The 22,412-nt window shown below is 44.7% G+C and overlaps 1 protein-coding gene and 1 pseudogene across 1 annotated transcript in view; both read right to left on the reverse strand.

The window, feature by feature from the left end:
* Positions 1 to 260: 260 nt before the first annotated feature.
* Dnajc13 (DnaJ heat shock protein family (Hsp40) member C13) overlaps positions 261 to 22,412 on the reverse strand; it is a 106,381-nt gene continuing 84,229 nt past the window's right edge. Inside the window, exons 45-56 of the mRNA XM_029481990.1 lie at positions 21,302 to 21,393; positions 19,530 to 19,629; positions 16,330 to 16,404; positions 15,689 to 15,801; positions 14,449 to 14,618; positions 14,281 to 14,323; positions 13,721 to 13,894; positions 11,464 to 11,643; positions 11,080 to 11,220; positions 9,203 to 9,346; positions 5,471 to 5,570; positions 261 to 1,100 (exon numbers count right to left, since the gene is read on the reverse strand). Of these exons, the coding sequence (XP_029337850.1) occupies positions 994 to 1,100; positions 5,471 to 5,570; positions 9,203 to 9,346; positions 11,080 to 11,220; positions 11,464 to 11,643; positions 13,721 to 13,894; positions 14,281 to 14,323; positions 14,449 to 14,618; positions 15,689 to 15,801; positions 16,330 to 16,404; positions 19,530 to 19,629; positions 21,302 to 21,393 (1,439 nt within the window). The 3' untranslated portion in view covers positions 261 to 993. The remainder of the gene's footprint in view (positions 1,101 to 5,470; positions 5,571 to 9,202; positions 9,347 to 11,079; positions 11,221 to 11,463; positions 11,644 to 13,720; positions 13,895 to 14,280; positions 14,324 to 14,448; positions 14,619 to 15,688; positions 15,802 to 16,329; positions 16,405 to 19,529; positions 19,630 to 21,301; positions 21,394 to 22,412) is intronic.
* LOC110301151 lies at positions 17,953 to 18,578 on the reverse strand (annotated as a pseudogene).

Below are 22,412 nucleotides of genomic sequence, written 5' to 3' on the forward strand. Positions count from 1 at the left end.
AACTGGAAGACCTATGCACTAGGATCTGTTACTAGAATATTTGCTGGCTCCTTACCTCCCTCCTGAAACATTAGACTATGAGACTCTGGCAGCATTCCTTAGCTCACACCTAAACATGACTTAAGAAGTAACTGAGCTGCTGTTTCCAGTGAGTGAACGGAGGTGGGCACAGCTGTGTGTGTGAGGGTGAGGGGTGTCTGTCTGCTTCTGTTCCATCTCCCCCAAAAGTGAACATGGAAGACATTTCCAAAGGCTAAAATTACAGAACATACATATCTCATTAACAAAGCAGTCAATTCCCTTTATTTTTAAAATTTTATGTACACATATGAATGATCTGTATAATGTACATTCAATATAGAAAGCTTTATATATTTGATAATGTATAGAACATTTCACAATTACACTAATCTCTTACATAACATCTTCACATCCATTTTTAGTTTTAATTTTTTTTGCACAAGCTCCTTGTCGTTCAGTTTGGTGATGCCTGTCATACACACCGATGTGCACCGAGCTCTCAGAGTTAATGATTGAGGATCTGGTCATAGGTGGAGGGACGATGAGAGGAAGACGGTCATGGAGACCTGGTGCAGGAGAGAGAGGCGCCCTGCTCTGGGATAAGATTTAGCCCAATGTTTGTAGACTGCAGCTTAATCCCACAGTCACAGTAATTAAAAAAAAAGTTATAAAAACTAGGAAGAGAGTTTGTCTTTTTGATTCACAGTCTTGTAAACAGATATAAAGGAACAAAATGTGCTTACATACATCAAGAAGAAGAAATTCTCGTGTACCCAGGTGGTTGACCCACAGTGCTTTCTCAGAACGTGATACGTCAGAGCCATGGGCTCTTCTCCTAAATAAAAGTCTATTTATAGAAAAGGAATAACACTGACATGACACCAGGAGAAAGGCAGCGGAGTCTGTTTCAACATGTTGGTTGGAGGAATGTGGGCGCAGTACTGGCCTTCCAGCATTTACTGTCTGAGTGTTTCAAGTCTGATAGCCAAGGTCTCCTGCCTCATGGTCTACAGGAGGCGGCAGATTAGACATGGCTGATGAGGATGTACCTGCTGTAAGGTAGCCAGCAACTCCAGGTCCTGCAAGAGAGAAAGGAAAGCAGGCATTTTTTCTATCAGTCTCAGGGACCAGCACCCAGTACAGACCACTGGGAAGCTCTAAATATTATCTACATGTGTAACTGTCTCAACAGGCAGCGATACAGCACCTATGTTCATGGCTTTTAGTATATGACACAATTAGAGTAATTTTAAAATTCATGCAGTAACACTGGTGTAGAAACAGGGAATTTCCCCTCTTTTCACACCTGGAAAGTTCAATTTTACAAAAAAAAAAAAAAAATCCAGGGTACTTAAAGAAAACATGGGAACAGACAGACGGTAGACGCCCTCCCCACCCCGCTCAGCCCATCTCAAAGTGATGCACAACTGGATTCTCGACACTAGCAGCTTCCGAGATGGACACTCTAGGTGACCTGTGCTCACGTGGTACAAAGAAGGCCACTTCAATAAGCGGCACCCAGTGAACGCAGCTCACTACGCAAGGTCTCTTTGAGGAGGAAGGCTCTGGACACTCTTCTCGTAGGTCAAAGCATGCTCCAAAGGAGACATTAGCATTTTAGTCATAGTCTCCACGTGTTGTGACTGAAAGTCTCTATGGCATGAAAAGGTGGCACTCGGAAGCAAGCTTGTCAGCAGTCCCCGGGCTCTGGCTTCTGGAGCTGACTCTGCTTTCATCTCAGAAGCCCCTCACAATGCAACAAGCGCTTGCAAGAGAAACTGGTTTAGCGCTGCAGAGGCAGTGCTTAGCTGAGTCAGAGGAAACACGGCAAAGGTGTAGACTAAGGGTCGGGACAGGAAAGGTGGTGCGAGCAACATGCATTGAGCAAAAGGTTTCTCTACCTGCTTCAGAGAGCTACACAGAAGTTAGCAAGCTGCCTGGCAGAGCAGTTCTAAAGCCCACTCCTGAGGTGAAGGGGGCTGCTGCCAGTTAGAAGGGAAGGAGAGACACCTGGGGGGAAAAAAGAAATGTAAGCAGCAAGGGAGTCGTGAGGACGTGCACACAGCAGAGCAATCTGATGCGGGGAAGGCAACAGGACTGATGGAGGACAGAGGCCATAATTCACTTCCGTTTCATCTCTCAGCTTCTGAGCACTGACTGTGGATGGGAAATGGCTGCCACAGTGCTGCCTGCATGAGCTGGAACTGAAGCTAACCAGAGTGCCTGGGTCCTTAGAGTCAAGTACTTTTAACACTTACTAAAAGGATTTTCCCTTCTTTAGGTCTTGGGAGCCTACACTATCAACTCTTACCTTCTGCTAATCAGCAAACCAGGCCTCCCACAGATTGCTCAAGAAAAAGACTGGTCCATCAGTGTAGCTCAGAGCCAAAGCACTTCACTGCTCTCAACTTTAGCCGGGTCCAGGTGAGCAAAACCACAAACACTACAGAGGGGTGTGGTTCCTAAACAATCCAGACTGTGGGCAGTGATGGTTAGAACTGTCCCCTCACAGAGGAACCTCTGAGCATGCCTGTGGGGGACTGTCTCAATTATGTTAATTGGGATGGAAGACCTGTCCACTGTGGGTGACACCATTCCCTCAGTAGGAATCTGAATGATATGAAATTGAGAAAAGGAGCTGAGCACTAGCATGCACACATTCATCTCCTTCTGTTCACTGGGTGTATATATAATGTGACCAGCTGCTGCTTCAGGCCCCCGCGGCCTTGACTTCTCCACCATGATGAACTATGCCTTCAACAGCTAATCCAAACCCTTTCTCCTTTAAGTTGCTTTTGTCAGGGTATTTTTTTCATGGTGATAGAAAAAAGAAACCAAGACACGGGCTCAATGATTCTTATTAAAATAGGAGGTTATGGCACCAAACCCTGAATGCTACATATTAAAGTAGGCAACGCTGAAGTCACTGGAGAGTCTTGGGCAAACTCACAAGGGTTATGGGGTACTGATAATAAAGCGATACTTGTTGATCGCCATAGTCATACAAATACAACTTTACAGTTACTTACACACGTTCCCATCTTACACTGCAAAACGACGCAGACACAGAGGGCATTCTGAACTGAAGAACAAATCTGGAGCTCCTACACTATAATCAAAGGTGTAAATGATGAGCTGACAAAGAAGCCAGCTGTCTCGTTCTACTCCCTTCCCTTGTTCCCAGGGAAAGTGAACTTGAGTCCCAGCAAGTCTGAGATGCTCTCAGTGTTGTGCCTCTGGTTCCTAATGGTTTCCTTGGGCTGAGAAGAACAGCTTGTATCTCAGAAGCAGACACAGCAGTTATATTCTCCAGGGATATGTGAGAAAAGAGCCAAAGTTCTAGGGCTCACAAGAACACTGTCCACATGTCAGGCGTTAGAGGAATGAGGCAGACATGGCCAAGGGGATGGTGGTGGTGGTATTATTATTATTATTACTATTGTTATATTTTGAGACAGGATTTGTAGCCCTAGCTATCCCGGAACTCACTCTGTAGGCCAGGCTGGCCTCAAACTCAGAGATCCGCCTGCCTCTGCCTCCTGAGTACTGGAATTAAAGGTGTGCACCACTACCACCCAGCAAAGATTGGGTTTTAATTAAATTCTGATTAAACACATCAAAAAGCACTTGGTAGCACAGGTGGTGAGGAAGCATCCCTCAACTGCTGGGCAACTCAGAAGCTGAACCCTTGAAGCACAAGTAGTTAATTCTTTCAAAGGAGTAGAATAAAATTAGTGGGAAAATCTAAGTAACTAACATCGCAAAAGAGAACATTCCAGTCTGGTGGATGAGGTGCCAGGAATGGAGCAGACCTAAGGCAAGCATGGCTCACAGCCCAGCCTGTCCAGTATGAACCTGCTTACAGGCTTCACACAACACACAAGTTCCAGCCCTTTCTGGGGATGAGGGTGGGGTTATAGCACTGCTACTTGGCTGTGCCTGTGCAGACGTTTGTCAACCGCAGCTCCTACAGCTATCACTGCTGCTTCCTAGAGGCCTCACAAACCCAGGGATGTGGGTGAAAGAAAAGGCACAGACAGGACACATCTCTCTTCTTGCACTCTGCTCCCAACTCCAGGACCACAGCAGGTCCAGGTCTCTGAAGAGAAATCCCATCTGCTCTAAGCGTAGACCCAGCTAAAGAGGTGGGGTCAGGGACACCTCTTACTTAATGAAGGCTGGGTGTACAGGGAATAAGAAGCCTCACGTGAGCTTCTGCAGAGCAGCCTTCGACCCACACAGCACCACTGCTGCAACAGCTTCATTCTCGGCTGAGAACCCAGGCCACTTCCCACCTGTGCCACACTGACACTGAGAGCACTGCCTTGAGATGTGGACTGCCAACCTTTAGAAGCTCGCTGGAGGCCTCTGGGGGATGGGGGTAGGGGTGGGGAATACACTCCTACTTAGACATACAGTTTGACTAGAGAGAGGCAGGCGGCGGGCAGACCAACAGCACACTCTGGGGACCTCTCCATAGAAAACAGTCGGACACAACCAGAGGCCCAACAGCACAGTCCAGATGCTTATGATTTAGGGCTCAGTCCAAGTCATGAGGAGCGACTGACCCTAACATGGTCACAAGGAGGGGAAACAGCAGTGTCCCAGCTAAGTGGGAAATGAAAAGAGGTGAGCCATTTTCCAAATCTACTGGATCTGAAAATCTGAGAATCACATCTTTATGATTCTTATAGACTTCTATGAGAACAATCAAGATTATTGAAACAATGGAGCTATGTGGGGAAAACTGGCTGTTAACATTTTTCTCTTTCTTTATCTCCATCTGAAGAGTCTGAAGGAATGTTACTGTAGGCTCTGGGTAGAAAATCCCTCGGGGCTGCTATCTACTTATGCTATCATTTCAGGCAGGTGCTGAGTTACCTCATACTCATTAGGCTAAGTTCACACTGAAGGTCTTTATGAGATGGTATGTGCCTTTAGCACAGCAACTTAATACTGTTTCTTTTCAGACAAAAGTGAGTGATGAAGGGGATGGTTTTAAATGACCAGGTAGCTTGTGTATCGTACGAGCACATGTCCTGAGCACCATGCAGTGTCTTCTGAGCCCTCAGCAGTCTTATTCGTAACAGCACTGACATATTTTTCCCCATGGGAAAGACACTTAGCAAAACTGCACAGAAAACACTTAAGAAAAAATTCTAGACACAATTATTTGAAACCTCTCTGTTTAGACCGAGAGGGGATGAGGCAATCAGGTTTCAGATATAGACATTCTTTTCATATTCCAACTAAACACTTACGCACAGACATACTGCACATCTAACCTATAGTTTCTAACAAACACTCAACAGCACACCCCAGTGGAGCTTAGGACATGCTCAGGGCACTCGCACTCATGGCAGGCGATGGCAGGAATGTTACTGTAAGTCTGCTCCGGGCAGGAAGAGGGCCTGCGTGAGGCTGTGAGGTGTCATGTGGTCTGCCTTACCTGTGAGGTATCCTGCTGTGTGGGAGTCAGAGATGAACAAGTCATGTTTCTGGTCTTTGAAGGCGCTCCAGACCGAAGACCGAGATAGGATCTCACTCACCTGGAGAAGAAAAGCGCCCGGCTTAGCACGAGCACAGCAGGGCCTCGCCATGAACACACTGAGCCAAGCAGCAGCAAACACAACTTCCAAAGCCAGAGAGACCTGGTGTCCATCACACACTGAGTCCCAGGCACTGTGCAGGGCACATCTCACCTAGCCAGACCTGCTGAACACTGGAGTTACAACCCTCAATCAGTCGTTCTTTCCAAGGATGGGCTGTGTCTTTGAGGAGATCATGAACAACACACATGAGAAAGTAAGTCAATAGACAAAACATCAGAGAATCACATATAAAATGGGCATTCTATGAAATACATACAGGACAGAGGCATATGTGTTTGTGTGTGTGAATGTGTACAAGACTGAGACGGAAAGTAAAAGTATAGAAAACACCAACTGAAGAGGGTATCAGGGTTGAAGTAGGTGCAGACCCAGAGGACACAATCCAAAGTCTGCCTGTCTGTCTGTCTGTCCGTCTGTTAGTCAGGTGTGCGCACTGCAGCACAGCTCTTCGAGCATCTGCATCCTGGTGGCAGCATTCCAGCCTGGGCAGGAAGCAGAGCGCACAGGGACCTGAGACGGATGGAAGAGTCATGGCTTTACAAGCCATTGTTCATTTATTTCCCTTTAAAGTGGAGGGTGGGTGTTAGGGCCACTTGGCTGATTTCATTCCTAGACAAGGCAATGCAGGTCAGGGGAAGACAAGCAGGGCCCAGGGAGCCTCACTTGCTGTGCAGAACACCCGGGCATCAGCTAAGGACTGAAGCAACATCTGCCACCTGTCTTCTTTAGTGTCATTTTAAATGATTCTAATACCAAGAGAAAGCCAGAGGCAGAAAAAAATGTCTTTTCTTGAGACACAGAAGCCTAATTTCACTAAGGGAACGTTTAGTAAACTAAGCATAAAAAGAACATTTACACACAGAAATGTCCCCAACCGGGATTAATGGGCAAAAAAAAAGTACAATGAAAAACTTAAATAAAGAAGTGAAACATTTTAATATATCCCACAACAGGGACAAATCCCAATGTTAAAATGAAACATGTGGAGCAGAACCATATTCAGAAGACAGAGTAGTGGCTGTGGGATAAAGAGTGAAACTGTCACGGGTAATCCCTGTGCTTGGGAGCAAGGCGTTAGGTGGGAAGGCCATTTAATTGCTCACTATAGTTGACCTCATGTTATGAGTGACAGCTACCACTATCAACTTAAAACAATCTAGACTAGTGGTTCTCAACCTGGGGGTGGCAACCACTGGAAAACACCTATTTCCAATGGTCCCAGGAACTCAAGACTCTGCTCATTAGCAAAATTACAAAATACATTTATGGTTGGGGTTGCTAAGACCATTGGAAATATGTGTTTTCTGATGGTTGTGACCCCCAGGTTGAGAACTGCTGATCTAGAAGAACTTGGGTATGACTATGGGGGACTGTCTAAATTGCCTTAATTGAAGTAGGAAAATCTGCTCTGAACATGTGGAAGCCTTTGGAAATGGCTTGCAGGAGGAATCTGAAGAGCTTGGAAGTATGGATTAGAAAACCCTTGACTCCTGAAGAGAGAGCATAGTGGGATACTTTGGTGGGACACGGAAGATAAGAATGCAGAGAGAGATTAGTGAGTCAGGCCCCAGCTCACGAGCTTTCTGAAAAGAACAAGGACTTTGTCAGGAGCTGGGCTGGGGGCATTTGTGTGATGTTTTGGCCAAGAATCTGGCCTAATCATTCTGCCCATGTTCTGAGAACTTGGGTGAAGTCATATGGCAAAGGAAATTTCCAAACAGGAGAACATTCAGACTAATGCTGAAGAGGTTAGAACCACTAAAAAGACGTTTTCCATGCTGCACCAGGACAACAAAAAACATGTCCCTGGGCAAAATCCCTCCCCTCAGAGATGTGTCTTGTGGTGCTCCAGATTCACCTAAGGAAAGAACACTGAATGGCTTCCTGCTCCTCAAGAGCAAGCCCTGCAAGTGTTTCCTCAGTCACCGCACAGAGCAGATGCAGTGTGTTCCTTGGGCAGGGACCCTCCAGAGCTGGTGGCAGAACCTCGCAATATCATCCATGTAGGACTGACTTTAAAGACATGAAAGAAAACAAGATTTAAGGAGGTTACTAGAGCACCTACAGACAAACAAGGTTCTTAGGTGGGTGTCCCACAGCGTCCCTGGGAAGCCACTGCATGAGGCTGTGAGGACAGAGCTTAAGATGCAGTGGAGCCCTGGATCCATAGGAAAAGTTGCAGGAATAGAGGAGGTGAAGCAGCAGAGCTCTTTGGAGGACAGAGCATCTTATTACTAGCCTCTGAGGTTGCAATGGAGCTGGGCTTTCTTGTTCACTATCTGTAATTTGATCTTGCTTTGATCTGATCATACTTGCTAAGCCTGGGTGCTCTTGTTTGTGCCATTATATGCATATAACTTGATTTTACCTTTATAGAAACATACAGATAAGGCACTTCAGACTGTTCATAACCATGGGGACTTTTAAGAATTTGGACTGAGTGTATTTCAGATAATAACATTGTCATAAGTCTCTGAGGACAAACAGTGGAAGATTATGGCTTAAAAATGATGTATTTGCAGCAAGGTGACAAGGGGTGGAGTTGTAGTGGTTAGTGTTAATTGTTGATTTCAATGTACATTTAAGATCCCAAAGAATTTTGATTCAGCCTGGAGATGGGCTCCAGGTCCTGTCTGTGGAAACCTGCTTGGGATGGCTAAACTGATGTGGAAGGACCTCTGCCTGGAGGGATCTTGGATTGAAGCAGGAGAAAGTGACTGAGCAGCAGCAGAGATGGATATGCTGCTGTTTCCTGACTGTGGGTACAATGTGCCCAGTTGCTTCAAGTTCCTGGCACCCAGATTCTCAGCCACAATTGACTACAAACATGAGCCAGAGTATGCCTTTCTCCCTAAAGCTGTCAAAGTAGTTTATTAAAGCAACGAGAAAGGGAACTGCAGACATCACTTCAGAGAAGAGGATGCAGAGGGGCTGGAGAGATGCTCAGTGGGTCGAGGTGCCTTCTGCTAAGCTTGACAACCTGAATTCAATCTTCAGGATATACACAAAGTAAGGAGAGAGCAGACTCCTGCAAATTGTCCTTTGGCCTCCAGATGTGAGTTCTGGCACATATGTGCTTATGCAAGCATGTGCATGTGCACACACATACCCCTTGTTAAAATGAAATCAATTAAAAGTGAAGATGAAAAGTGAATCCTTCAGAGGCCTGAGATCATGCGTGCAGCTGAAACATTAGCACAGCAATTCTGTAAAGGGAAAGAAACTAGCACTGTATGACCACTAATAAAAACACTTAAAATGATGCTCAGGGCTTTTAAATGGTACTTGATTCTACACTAAGTGTTTCAAATTCTTCCATGCTAAGACTTCTACTTGTTTTCTTCTTGGAATGCAGAACATACTGTCACCATGCAGAAAGAGAATACCCCTGCAAGTCTTTTGGGGACAAGATTGTGATTTCTTGCAGCTGTGAAGCAGTTATGTAAAACTAACACTAGCCACCCCATGAGTGACTTAAATGTAGGCTCTTAGCTCGCTGACAGCCAGCTCCTGACTTGAAGATCTTTCGTAGTCAGGAGCACAATGGTGCTTCTTGCAGACAGACTCACCTGCTCTCCATACTGCAGACTTCGAGTCATTGCCTTAAGAGCTTTGACAATCTGGGCCTTGGTGGCAGCAGGACTGTCGAGGTTTTCAAGGCCTACGCCTTCAAGCAGCTTTAAGAGGTATGGAACCAACTCTGCTTTCAATGCCTGGAAGGAACAGTCAGCATTCATATGAGCACAATATGTATGTCAGCTACCAAGGATGTAATTTCACCATGAAGATCGTATCCTCAGCAGGGTAGCCTGTTCTTAGCGTTTCAATGCAGATGCAGATTTTTTATTTTAGTATTAATAGAAACAGCATTCTTTTTGTTGTTGTTGTTTTTGTTTGTTTGTTTGTTTGTTTTCCGAGACAGGGTTTCTCTGTGTAGCTGGCAGTCGTGGAACTCACTCTGTAGACCAGGCTGGCCTCGAACCAGAAATCCGCCTGCCTCTGCCTCCCAAGTGCTAGGATTAAAGGCGTGTGCCACCACTGCCTTGCCTGGCTAGAAACAGCATTCTTATATAAAGTAATTTTTATTCAGTTCTACCAACTGTTCTAATGCTATGCATTATATAATCTTCTCAACACTGAATAAAGCACAATTATTATTTCAGATAAGAAAATCAGTGCACACAGGGAAAACAGGTGTACACTGCAAAGCTGGGTGTAAGAGAACCTTCATCTGGACCCAGGATGGGCAGAAGTCAGGCTTTAAGCCACGGCAGTAGGGCTGCCTGCACTAATGGCGTCACTCTAAACAGACAGCAGCCTCTGAAGAGCTCTACGACCTTTGAATCCTCTTACAACACTCTCTCTGCAGTCACCACGGAGTTATCAGCCTGCATGTTATTAAATAAACTAAATAACAACATGGTGTCACCCAGCATTCTCAGAATCCAGCGAGGTGGGAGTAAATGTGGTGTGTACAGAGAGAGGAGCTGATGTTGATGAGTAGGGTGGGCAGAGTGCAGTCAGTGCTCAGGCCTGTGACCAGAGCCTCAGCGGCAGACTAGCTCACACCAGTCCCCTCACATCTACCCCCACTTAGTACCTTTCCTGTTTACAGAGGGTGGAGGGCTGGGTTGGGGGAGAAGTCGGAGAAGGGATCAGGAGAAGCAGAGGCCCACATACAGAAGCAGGGGTTTGTCTCCAGTTTAAGGGCAGCAGATGTCACTTTGTCACCTGGCAGGGTTTGATGTCAAAGGTTGAAGATGAAAAGTGAATGAGAAGTTTTTTATTACTTTCATATTTTTTTATAGGAAAAGTGATGTGAAGGTGTAATCGGTATAAAGGAGAATGAGTATATCAAGCTAATTAGCAAAACTACGCTTTCAGGTATCTTTTATTATGGTGAGGACACCTAAATGTACTCCTAGTGGTTTTGGCAATACGTGGCACACTATCTGCTGCCGTTGCCACAGCGCAACAGACCCATAAACTGAAGCTTTCTGCCTGTGACCAACACTGTCCTCTGTCTCACCCTGGCCTCACAAAGCTAACCACATCCTCTGCTTCCAGAAGCGTGGTGGCCACACAGGTAAGGCTATGTGGTATTTGTGCCCAGAGTAAGAAAGGTCCTTTTGCCCGACTTCATATTACTCTTTCCCTTCAATGTCTGTGTACACTGTCTGATTTCTACTAGATGAGGGACTTCTTTGGCTCAATATGAGTCTAAAACAAGGAATGAATGAACAGAACCCAAAGAGAATGAAGTAATTTTTACAAAGAAGCTAAGAGTGAATGCAAAAAAAGAGAAGAGAGGAATTTGGTGAGCCTTTAACCTCTCTGCGTGAATAAACTGTAACGGAGCGCCCACCAAGTCCCAAGGCCCCCCCATACAGAACGTCTGTCCGTCTGACATGTCTGCTTTCCTGACCCTGTTCACAGAGTCACTCACCTGCGCTACTAGCTCACTCTGCTCCTTCTGGAACATGCGGTTGATGGCTTCACAGGCCAGGCCCACAGTATCTGCTCGCTTTCGCATCCCATTCATCAGCGGGCCAATGGTCTCCAAGGACGCCATGGCTCGGACACACAGCTAAGAGCCCGAAAGACAAAAACACTTGTAGAGCAGATTATCATACAGAGCAATGTAAGTTCTACAGGAACAAAATGTAATTTAAATCCTACTTATGAGAGAATTAAGTTCCATCTCTGCTAATCATCCCACTGAAACTGAGAGAGAAACTTACAGTAGGTTGGGGCCTTAGACTCTGAAGTGCATCAAGAGAGAGCACATAAACTGTGGAGCTCTAGGCTCTTAGCAGACTCACATCAATACCTCATTGTCAGACAGGACGTGAATAACCCGAATTGCACTCTTAGGAATGGCATTGTTTCTGTGATTCATCGCCTGGATAACTTTGGGAAGATGGCCCAATGGCGGGACTTGATCTGCCAACTGAGGCTGTGCACTGAAGAGACAAACTGTCGCCATGGTCAGTGTTTCCAGAGTTTCTCCCTGGGAAGAAGAACAATAACAAAAATCAGAGCCAATAAATCATACATATAGCATTGAAAAAAAATTCTTAAATTGCCTTAATTCATTTGTTCAAAACTAGAGATTAAAAAATTCTAAGTGCCAACACTTGAAATCCAACTCACACATCCTAAGAGAGCAGCAAACTTTCTTTTTCTTTGATAAAAAAGCACAAATAAGGACCTAGGAATGTGCCACTGCATTCTAAGAAGTCCTCCCTGGGCCAGCTATACTGTGTTTTTATGACAGAGGTAAAAGATCACTCCTAAATGGCTATGTGAAGTTTAAGACCGGGCTACACGCATGCTACTGAGATACTGCAGCAAGAATCCAAGAGGATGCAGAAGTAGCTGGTGTTTCTCCAAGCTCTATGGAAATTCCTATCACATGCCAACAACCCCTTATACCTGAAATGCTTCAACCCAGAACTGTCTTAGACCTTAGAATACTTACATAGACATTACTGCCTGGCTTCGGAGATCATTGGGAAAGTTAAGGGCTTTGATTTTAGAGTACCTAAGACTTTCTACTTTCAGAATAGAAACATTTGACCTATGTTTAATAGATCTAGCTACCATTGTAGTAGATCTTCTGATTGTAGATCATGGCTTTCAAAGACTTACACTTCATACTATTCTACACACACACACACACACACACACACACACACACACACACACACAGAGCAAATGCTTCAGAAAGGAACACAGAAATCAGAATATGGCCTACAAAGAGAGGTGACACACGAGAACATTCTTACGTGTGTTCCCTATTTTAGCTTCTGGGGATCTCCCCTCTCCCCTCTGTCACTTAAGAAACTGGGGACTGAGCACAGGCCTTCCGAATACTAAGTGTTTTACAACCGAGCTACATACTTGGTGCTGAGGGTTTTATGCTACAAGAAACCATGTGACAGCATACTATTAGCATCAGAGAAACACAGGCAAATATTTGGCACACTAGTCCTATTTTTGAGCTGATTTGTGTATATGAGCATTTTGCCTGCATGTATGTTTGTATATCACATGTATCATGTGTGTAGTTCCTGCAGAGGCCAGAGAGGAATGAGATCACCAGGCCCTCTGCAAGAGAAGCAAGGGCTCTAAACTGCAGAGCAATCTCTTAGCTCCACTTACAATTTTATTTTTAATTTTTTTCACCAAGCTAACGATAGTTACAATTTCCAAGGATTTAAATGTGGCAGCCATTAAGACAGGTAAGGTAGTCCATGCACATTAACTCATTACAACCTCAGCCTTATGGGTAGGTAAAACTGCACACAGCAACTGAGGCAGATTCAACAAACCACAGAACCATCTAACTAGCCTGGGCTCTTAATTTAGCCTGCTCGATGCTGATTATTTCAGCAATGATTGGTCTCTGTACTTCTCAATCTAAACATCTGGTTAGCAAGTGTATTAATACTACCAGGAAGACTGACCTGAACACCAAACCCAAGCCTATGTCATCACCTCTGTTTTCCTAGCAGCCTCTGGTGGTGAGGGCAGGCACAGCCCACTCGCCCAGGTACTGGTACAGCCCTGTTGACAGTTTCTGTGGCGAGGGTTATGTCTGCCAGGGAAAAACCTTTCACCATTTCAGAGAAAAACTTAACATTTAATGTTTCTCTTCAGCTATGCATGGGTAGAGAAACCTTTAAAGTGTCGACAATTGTAAGAAACAGCATTTTCTCAATATATGCAGCTCTAACTTTGTTCCATAAACTACTACTTTATTGAAGGGTTTCACTACTGAGCTGACATATTCATATTCATTCTCCCTCTCTTTCTCTCTCCCTCCCCCACCTCGCTCCCTCCCTCCCTCCCTCAACTCGTGCATGTGGATTCAAACACAGTTCTCATGAGTTTTGCTTTCTTTCCTGCAGTGCTGAGCACCACGCTCAGAGCACGCACATGCTAGATAAACACTCCACCACTACAGACCCCTGACCCTGGAGCTGCGATCCGTGTGAGAGGCAGCCCATGCTCCTGCCAGTGAGGATATTGCTTGAGGGAAATGTAACTAGTATATTTAGCAACCATGTGCTGATGAAGCTTACATGTGGATTGTTCTTCTCCAGGAGCTCAGTTAATTTTTCTAGCAGTGCAATAAGAAATTCTCTGGGTTTCCTCAGCACCCAAGCTGGCTGTGCAATAAAGATCCTCAAGAAAACTCCTCCAACAGCAAGCTCCCCCTCTGCTTCTCCGAACACCACAGCAAAGTCTTCAGGCAACTTTAAAGAGAGGAGAAAGAATCACGTGTAAGCCATCTTAGATTATCACTTGTCTGTAAATGAGACATGTAAGGCCATTAATGAAATCTTCATACAATAAACTAGTACAAAAATAGCCGTTAGTATTGTTTTAGACACTATAATAAAATTATAGTAATTAAGAGATTTCCTTTTAATGTAGCTTATAATGGTGCCTTTAGCCATTTAGTTCAAATGTTAAGTATTACCATTTTTACATGTGTTTGAAGCCTGGCTTTCCAATATGCACACCAATGTGTCTTAATAACAAGTAACTAATAGCTACAAGCTGACAAACTGACTCAACAGGAATTAAAAGCCACAACAACAAGACAACAACAAAACTATAAAAGAAAAATGTAGTTTACCTTCCAGTTCACATCTGGGTTGTCCCGTTGATTTTTAAAGTGCCTTGGGGGGAAAGAGAGTAGGAAAACTACACTTTAGTAAACCAACCTTCAGAACCAGTGCTGCAGGGACAGGCAGAGCAGAAGTACGGCCCCGCCCCTGCCCGCCGGGGACCCATCTGTACTTACTCCAGCATCATCTCTCTCACAGTTGTGGAAACCTTATCTCTGGAGCTGTCATTCCAGATCAGCTCTGGATTTTCGTGAGTTCCCTCAAATATATGCACAGCAGCTTCAGGGTTGTCTCTCATGGCATCCATGAACACACTGGGCAGAAATTTCATTAATGTAATTCGCACCTAGGGAAGGAAGTTCAGAGTTTTAAGGGCTACAGGAAACATCTCAATATCTGACTTACTCCAAGTTGTCTAAGACAGGGTGACAGTGCAATCTATGCCACAGGTTAGACCAGTCAGAGCAGAAGGTCTGGGGAGGGAGGAAAGATAAATCTTGATCAATGCCAAGTAACCATAACAAGATGAGCTGCCATACTTATCCACCCAGCTACTTCTCTGCTCCCTGCAGTTAGGAAACCTGATAACACTCCAGCCGGGCATGGTGCCTTACGCCCTACGCCTGTCATTCGAGCACACACGAGGCTGAGGTCAGAGGACTGACAGGAGTTTAAGGCAGGCTGGGCTATCTATGTAGGGAGTCCCAGGCCAGCCTGAGCAACTGTTATAAAACAAAAGACTATCGATGGACAGACTGACCAGCCAACCAACTGATCAACATATCCAGCCAAAAGAGATTCAGAAGCCCTGTGTGAAGTTTACAGAATACTCTGTACAGGCTCATGTGTGTGCAATACAACCATCAGTCTAGCAGCTGAATGAACCGGTTCATCTGTAACCAGTGGTTTGAAGTTATAGTCTTTCCAGTGCAGAACATTTAACTTGACCCCTAACCTGCTGTACACAATTGACTGAAGATTTACACACAGCAGACTGTACCCTAGTCCTCCGGTCTATGTCTATGCTCCTCAGCTGCCCAGGACAGGACAGTGGCTTGGCCTACACACCATCTGTTGTGGAGATCTCCTTCCAAGATCCTCCATGCTGGGTTAACAGGTACACAGGGCCTGCATGTCTTTTGTATCAAGGTGCTGGAAATTCAAGTCCAGGTCTTTTTGCTTGCACAGCAGGCAATCTTACCTACTGAGCCGCTTGCCAGCTCAGGCCAATCCTTCTCTTGGAGAGTGTAGTAAGCATCTATCTCCCTGCTCTTTATGCTCTCGAGCCTTCTGAGGTTTAGCACAGGCTTCCCTAACAGAGCAGCAAGCTCAGCTTCCACAGAAGAGCATTTCCTGTCCTCGTCATCCCACACAGACATGAAATAATTACCAGGGTAACTGATATTTTGTTCTTACCTTTGGACCTATTAGTTTATCTGCTGTCATTTTGGCAAAAAGTTCAGCTGTCTGGGATCGAACCTGAGGGTGTGTTGAATTGCAGAACATATCCAATAAATAAATCAAAGCTCCTATGAAAGAAAGAAAAAAAAAAAAAGATCAATGCTCAAATGCTGAGTGACTTTCTTTTTTTTTTTTTTTTTTTTTTTTTTTTTTTTTTTTTGGTTTTTCNAGACAGGGTTTCTCTGTATAGCTCTGGCTGTCCTGGAACTCACTTTGTATACCAGGCTGGCCTCGAACTCAGAAATCCGCCTGCCTCTGCCTCCCGAGTGCTGGGAGTAAAGGCGTGCGCCACCACGCCCGGCTTGCTGAGTGACTTTCTCATCAGCACAGCCTCTATTCACTTGCCACGTAATTTCAACTCATTACTTCTTACACTTTTGATCTCTATCTTTCGATAAGTTCACATTGTGTTGTCCAGTTTAACCCAAAGTCCTTGGCTCAAACGAGCCTCCTGCCTCAGCCTGTGTAGCTGGAAACCGGGACATCACACTGACTAGCCAGCTGTTGAGTTTTTAGACCTCTAATGCCACCTTCACGCAGTCTACTTTTCTGGAGAAGACTGAGCTGGACGGATGAGAAAGAGCCGTGTACATTACCTTTTGCCATGGCTTCTTTGATTATCTTTGTATTTGATGCCAAAGCATAGAGAGTCTCCAGAACTAGCTGACGGCCTGCAGAGCAAAAGACACAACAAGGGATGCAACAACTGTCAGCTTACACGTACAGAGCACCCGTGAGTGCAGGCTCAGCTTGTGTCACTGTGTCACACTATTACACGTCACCCTCATGTTAACCAGCAAGGCAAGTGCAATACAGCTGGGCTGTGAGGAAACTGAGGCCCAGCCCACCCAGCCCAGGGTCTCATAGTGAGGTGGTGCTCTAGCTGGTTTTGTACCTATGTCTGCTTCCCTCTCAGGTCCACACTCATGACCACTAGGCTACATGGTCTTCCTACCTCTGTTCCCTGCACGGCCCCAATCACTACTTCCTAACATCCAGAGGTCATCCTATTAAGACACCTAAGATTTCTACCTGTTGTTACCATCTTAGGAGACAGAAACACCTGCAACTCATTGCTGCACTTCTGGACACAGCCTGCTTCCCTCAACCACTGATGCACTGATGTTCATAGTCAAGTGGGAATGACAGGCAAGAGGCCAAAGGAATGAAGCGTTCACTCAAGGAGACGCTAACAAGCCTTGGCTGAGATTCAGACAAGAACAATGCTCCTTGGAGAGTGACAACAGGCTGAAATATCGAAATATCAGATATTCAACTTGTAAGAATAGAGTACAGGCTATGCTACATAAATGAAGCAGTAATAAATGTATATTTTGCCTTTTTAGAAATTATGTATGTATGTTAACATTTTGCCTGCCCGGATGTCTATGTACCACATAGCCTGGTGCTCAGAGGTCAGAAGAGGGTGTCAGATGCCCTGCGACTGGAGCTATGAGCTGTGAGCTGCCGTGTAGGTCCTGGGAAGGGGACCCGGTCCTCTGCAAGAGCAGCCAGTGCTCTAAACTGCCGAGCCAGCTCCTGCGTTACATTTGAAACTGTGATGTTTTACTTTACCTACCAGCTTGGTTTTGCATTAAGTCTTACAAAGTTTGAAAAAGAAAAGAAAAAAACTACCTAAACTTGTAGGTATGGCAATAATAATCTGCACATGATTTTTTAAGGTTGCTGTTTTGTTGTTGTTGTTCTTTTTTTTTTTAAGAAAAAAAATGTATTTACTTAGAAGCATTCAGAATGTCAACAAAACAGCCACTTTTTTTTTTTTTTGCAATTACAGAGTGGTATTCAGTTAGCAGAATAATTATCTTTGCATAAGCTGCCAAGACAACTAAAGATGAAAAAAAAAAACAAAACCCAAAAATAAAACAAAAAACCCCAAAAAACAAAAGCCAAACTACTGTCCCCATATATAACTAATTTGTGCTGTCTACCAACAAGAACCTGCTTTAAATTTCCATGCCAATTTACAACCCCCAGGCTATACCAGGCAAGGTTAGTGGCTATTGAAAATACCACCAGGACAGGGCTATCTAAAGACACATTCGGTAGCTTGTTAACTATACAAAAAAGGACACTGTACAGTTTAAAGACAAATCTTACACAGCCTTACATTTCAATTTTTTTCTTTAAAAGGAGTGAGTTGTGTACAGGGTGGTTAAATGCTTTATAGACAAGGAAAAAAACCCTGCACTAGAACCAGCTTATTCATCATCATCGTCTTCTTCATCTTCCTCCCCTTCCTCATCCTCTTCATCCTCCTCCTCATCTTCCTCTTCCTTCTTTTTCTTGCTCTTTTCAGCCTTGACCACCCCTTTTCTCATGCATCAGGTTTTCCTTTAGCTCTGTAGGCAGCAATATCCTTCTCGTACTTCTTCTGCTTGGCAGCTTTCTTCTCATAGGGCTGCTTGTCATTTGCTGCAGTGTTGTTCCACATCTCTCCTAGTTTCTTTGCAACACCACCAACGGATAAGCCAGGACGCTCTCCTTTGATTTTGGGACGGTACTCAGAACAGAATAAGAAGAAGGCCGAAGGAGGCCTTGGGTGCACTGGGGTCCTTGGACTCCTTTTTGGTCTCCCCTTTGGGGGGGGGGTGTAGGCTTTCATTTCTCTTTCATAACGAGCCTTGTCAGCCTTTGCCATATCTTCAAATTTCCCCTTTTCTTTAGCAGACATGGTCTTCCACCTCTCTGAGTACTTCTTGGAGAACTCTGAGAAATTGACAGAAGCATCCGGGTGCTTCTTCTTGTGCTCCTCCTGGCAGGTTTGCACAAAGAATGCATATGAGGACATTGTGCCTCTCAGCTTCTTAGGATCTCCTTTGTCCATGTTTAGTTGATTTTCCTCCGCCCAGTGCCCGTCCAGCTCTTACTTGCCTTTTTTTTTTTTTTTTTTTTTTTGTGAGACAGGATTTCACAGTGTAACTCTGGCTAGCTTAGAACTCAAGAGATCCACTTGCTTCTGCCTCCTGAGTGCTACCATTTTAAAGCTATTCCTAGCTTGCTGTTTATTCAAAAGAAACAGTATTAAAGAAAAACACAACTCCATTCCATGAACCGACCATAAAGAAACAACAAGCAAGAAGATCCCTGAAGGCCCAACTCTCAGACTGAAGCGGGGAGACTGAAGGTCCATGCACCACCCAGAAGTTAGCAAAGGTGACTGGTAATCGATCACAGTGTTTGTTTTGTGACTGGAGCTGTACTACAAATGGCTGAAGCTTCACTGACCTCCCACAAGGCAACTTTAAGGCTACAACAAGCACAATGACCAACTACTAAGTGGACAACTGTACTGCTTACAGGGAGCCTCCATCAGTACAAGCTGTCCTCAAGAAACCAGGATGCTGTATTCTACAATCCCCTTGGTGATATCTCTATGGGTACTAAATAAATAAACGGTAACAGGCATAGGATCAAGTGCAAAGTAATCACTGCCTTAAGCATACTTTCTAGTATCCAAAATCTTACACTTGAAATACAGCAAGGAACGCTGGCACATGCTGCTATTCACACCTAGCCTCTGCTCAACAATCTGGCACCCCCAGGTTATTTCCTGAGATTTTAGACTCCTCACTCCCTAGATTCTACTTTTATATGGGAAACAGCATAATTTCATTCACTTATACAAAACATAATTAGAAAGGCAAATCTTGTATGGTGAACACTACTTCAAACACTCCAAAACTCAACATAAGATGCCATGTGTCTCGCTTCGTATCAACTGTGAGCTGTGAGCTATCATGCTGTGGTTTCCAAAACCATCTGCACATTTACTTACTCGATGGCAATGAGTGTAGAAGAGCCAACAAGTTGGACAAAACCATGGATTCTGCAATGTTATTGACACAGTCTTGGTTGGATGTCACTATATTCACAACCTGAAAATTAATTAACATGACATTAAATAATTGTGATTCTAAATTATAAAAGTGACAAACATGTTTGGACAACAAAACACTTAATTTTTCGAAGAGTTTATTTTCAAAAGATTGGCTATTAATGTGATCATCTAAGAAACCTGTCTGACATTGACCCCCTACCCCCATATGAACTGTGGTCACAGATGGGGAGCAGTTAGGGAGGACTGGTCTTCGCTATGACTCTCTCTTGCCTTAAGAGGAAGTATCCTTTGTAGCTAATACAACAAGCTGCTTTAATCTCCATTATAAAGAAATCGATGTATTTTTCTTTCTCTAGCCACTGTTGTATATAACTAAAGACTGATACCACTTGAACCACTTTTAGCATTTCAGAACACTACTCTAGACCTAATAATGTTTGCTTAAAAAGTTAAAGAGTAGCAGAGGGCGACCTTGTGTGGCCTCAGTGGGAGAGGATGAGCCTAATCCTATAGAGACCTGATGCCCCAGGAATGGGGAATGGGGGGACACTCTCTCAGAGGTGAAGGGGATGGGAATGGGGTGAAGAGCTCTGGGAGGGAGAACTGGAAGGGGGTGGCAACATTTGGGATGTAAATAATAAATAACAAATTAAAAAAAAAAAGTTACAAGATGGCTGGGTGGCGGCAGCACACGCCTTTAATCCCAATACTGAGGAGACAGAGGCAGGTGGAGATTCTACAGAGGGAGTTCCAGGACAGCCAGGGTGACACAATAAACCCTGCCTTGAATCCCCCCAGTTTCCCCACAAAAAACCTCTGAAGGATATAAATGTTGTCAACATAAAGAAAATGCTTGTTAACGCTTTCTGACATGCTTAACAACTGTTCTGTTAAGAATGGGATGAGCTGAGAAAGGTAATTAGGACACATTATACAGTGTTGTTTGCTTGTTTTGAAAAGCTCCTTCTGAACTCGCTCTTGCAGGGTTGAAAGTGGTGTTTTCAGTAATAAACCATGTGCTGCAATGACAGGGTCATCTTAGGATGACCTTGAGACCTTACTCTGAGCTGCCGGGACAAACACTACCATGATTGGGGCTTCCTGTCAAAGCTGCAACCTAAACAGAATCCTACGGGATTAACGGTTTCATTCTTCTTGAGAAAGGGCCTCCAACTTCTCTGGGAGCCTTACCTCCCAGGGCTTGTGATACCCTAACTCTCCACCAAGGAAGGGGTCTGCCAGCCTTGCTGAAAGGTACTTCTGTGCTGCGTGTACAAGAGAGTAGGTCAAGAGGAGAGAGAGAGGTTAGGGTCAATCCTCAGGTGTCCTGGTCATTGTGCATCCTTCTGTGGGCACCAAGACAGGGAACTGCCTTCTCCTCTCGTTGATCTGCTGCTACTAAACCTTAGAGTAAAAAAAGCCTCGTCCCTAACACACCACACACAACACTCTATAAGATACCTCGGCCCTGACACATGTCAACGACTACAGATAGAACCACCCTGAATGACAGTGTCCAGCATTTGCTCTTTAAGGTTATAGTCATAGTTACATTAATTCAATTTTAAAAATACATGATTTTGGCTTAATAGCCAAAGTGAATATAACATCCAGGTTTTCATGAACTTCAGATAATGATTAATCAAGCCTCAACCCACTGACATAAGTGGTAGGAAATACAATATTCATTAGCACAAAACACTTCGTACCTCTAATGCCAGCTGCTGCACCTGACCAGCTCCATGGACTCGGAGAAGAGAAAATATTAACTTAAAGTGCCCGATGCATTCACTTTCAGAACCTAGGGAATAAGAAGAAGCAGTTTTACCTACAAGAGGTACAATTGCAGGCCTTTGGCAAACACAGCCACTGGCTGTGAATTGTGTCTCTGAAACTCTGAGGGGCATCTATCTGGAAGTTGTCCAGGGTGTTAAGCCGTAAATAGCAGAACATTGGAGTTTCTTGGGTTTGCTTCCATGTCTACTTCTAGTCACAAACTAAAAACAAGAAAAATTTCACATAACCAGCCCAGATACAACACTCAAATGTTAAAGAGAATAAGGCAGCTTTACCCGTTCCTTCTATTAGTGGTTCCCACCTACAGGCCACAGGCTGCACCAGCCTCAGGACACACACAAATGCAGCCCCACACCATGTAAAGTGAGCCAAAGCACTGCGAGGCTCCTTGGTGGTGGTAAATTTTGGGGGGTGGGGTAACAATGACGATGAGTCACTTATTTTCTCCCTTGCGATTTGATGATAATGATCTGCAAAGTTCGGACTAGGCACAGCTGTGTCTAGACCTTAGGAGCATCCTTTCCCCCAACCCAACTGAATTTTGGGAGAATCTGACATCATTCAGCCTTTAACTAAGACTGGAACAGAACTCTGCCACATGAAGACAACATAACAAACAATTTGATATGTACACACCAAGGACTTCTCCTGAGAGGACAGTGATGTTTCCACTCTTACCCACTTCAGTCCCAGTCCCACACGCCTGCTGGCACTCTTGTCAGTTAAGCAAGCCCGCTGTCTGCTACCACTCAGCTATGAAAACAGTGCAATCTTTTGAGGTCCTAGATGCCTTTATCCACAACAAGTATGAAACCATTCATTAAGCTGCTTGTATTCAGTTTCAAACCACACGTCAATATGGCAGAACAGTCAGCACGGTCACTGGGATTCAGGAGAGCGAGGAGAGCACACGTCCTAATCCCAGATCGTCCCAGCAGGACTGGAGCCTAGGTCCTGGGCTTCCTGCTTTACTCGCGCAAACCACAAACTTCCTGTGCCAAACTCGCACTGGGCCTCAGAACA

This window comes from Mus caroli, chromosome 9 (genome assembly GCF_900094665.2).
Source record: "Mus caroli chromosome 9, CAROLI_EIJ_v1.1, whole genome shotgun sequence".
NCBI classification, from domain to species: domain Eukaryota; kingdom Metazoa; phylum Chordata; class Mammalia; order Rodentia; family Muridae; genus Mus; species Mus caroli.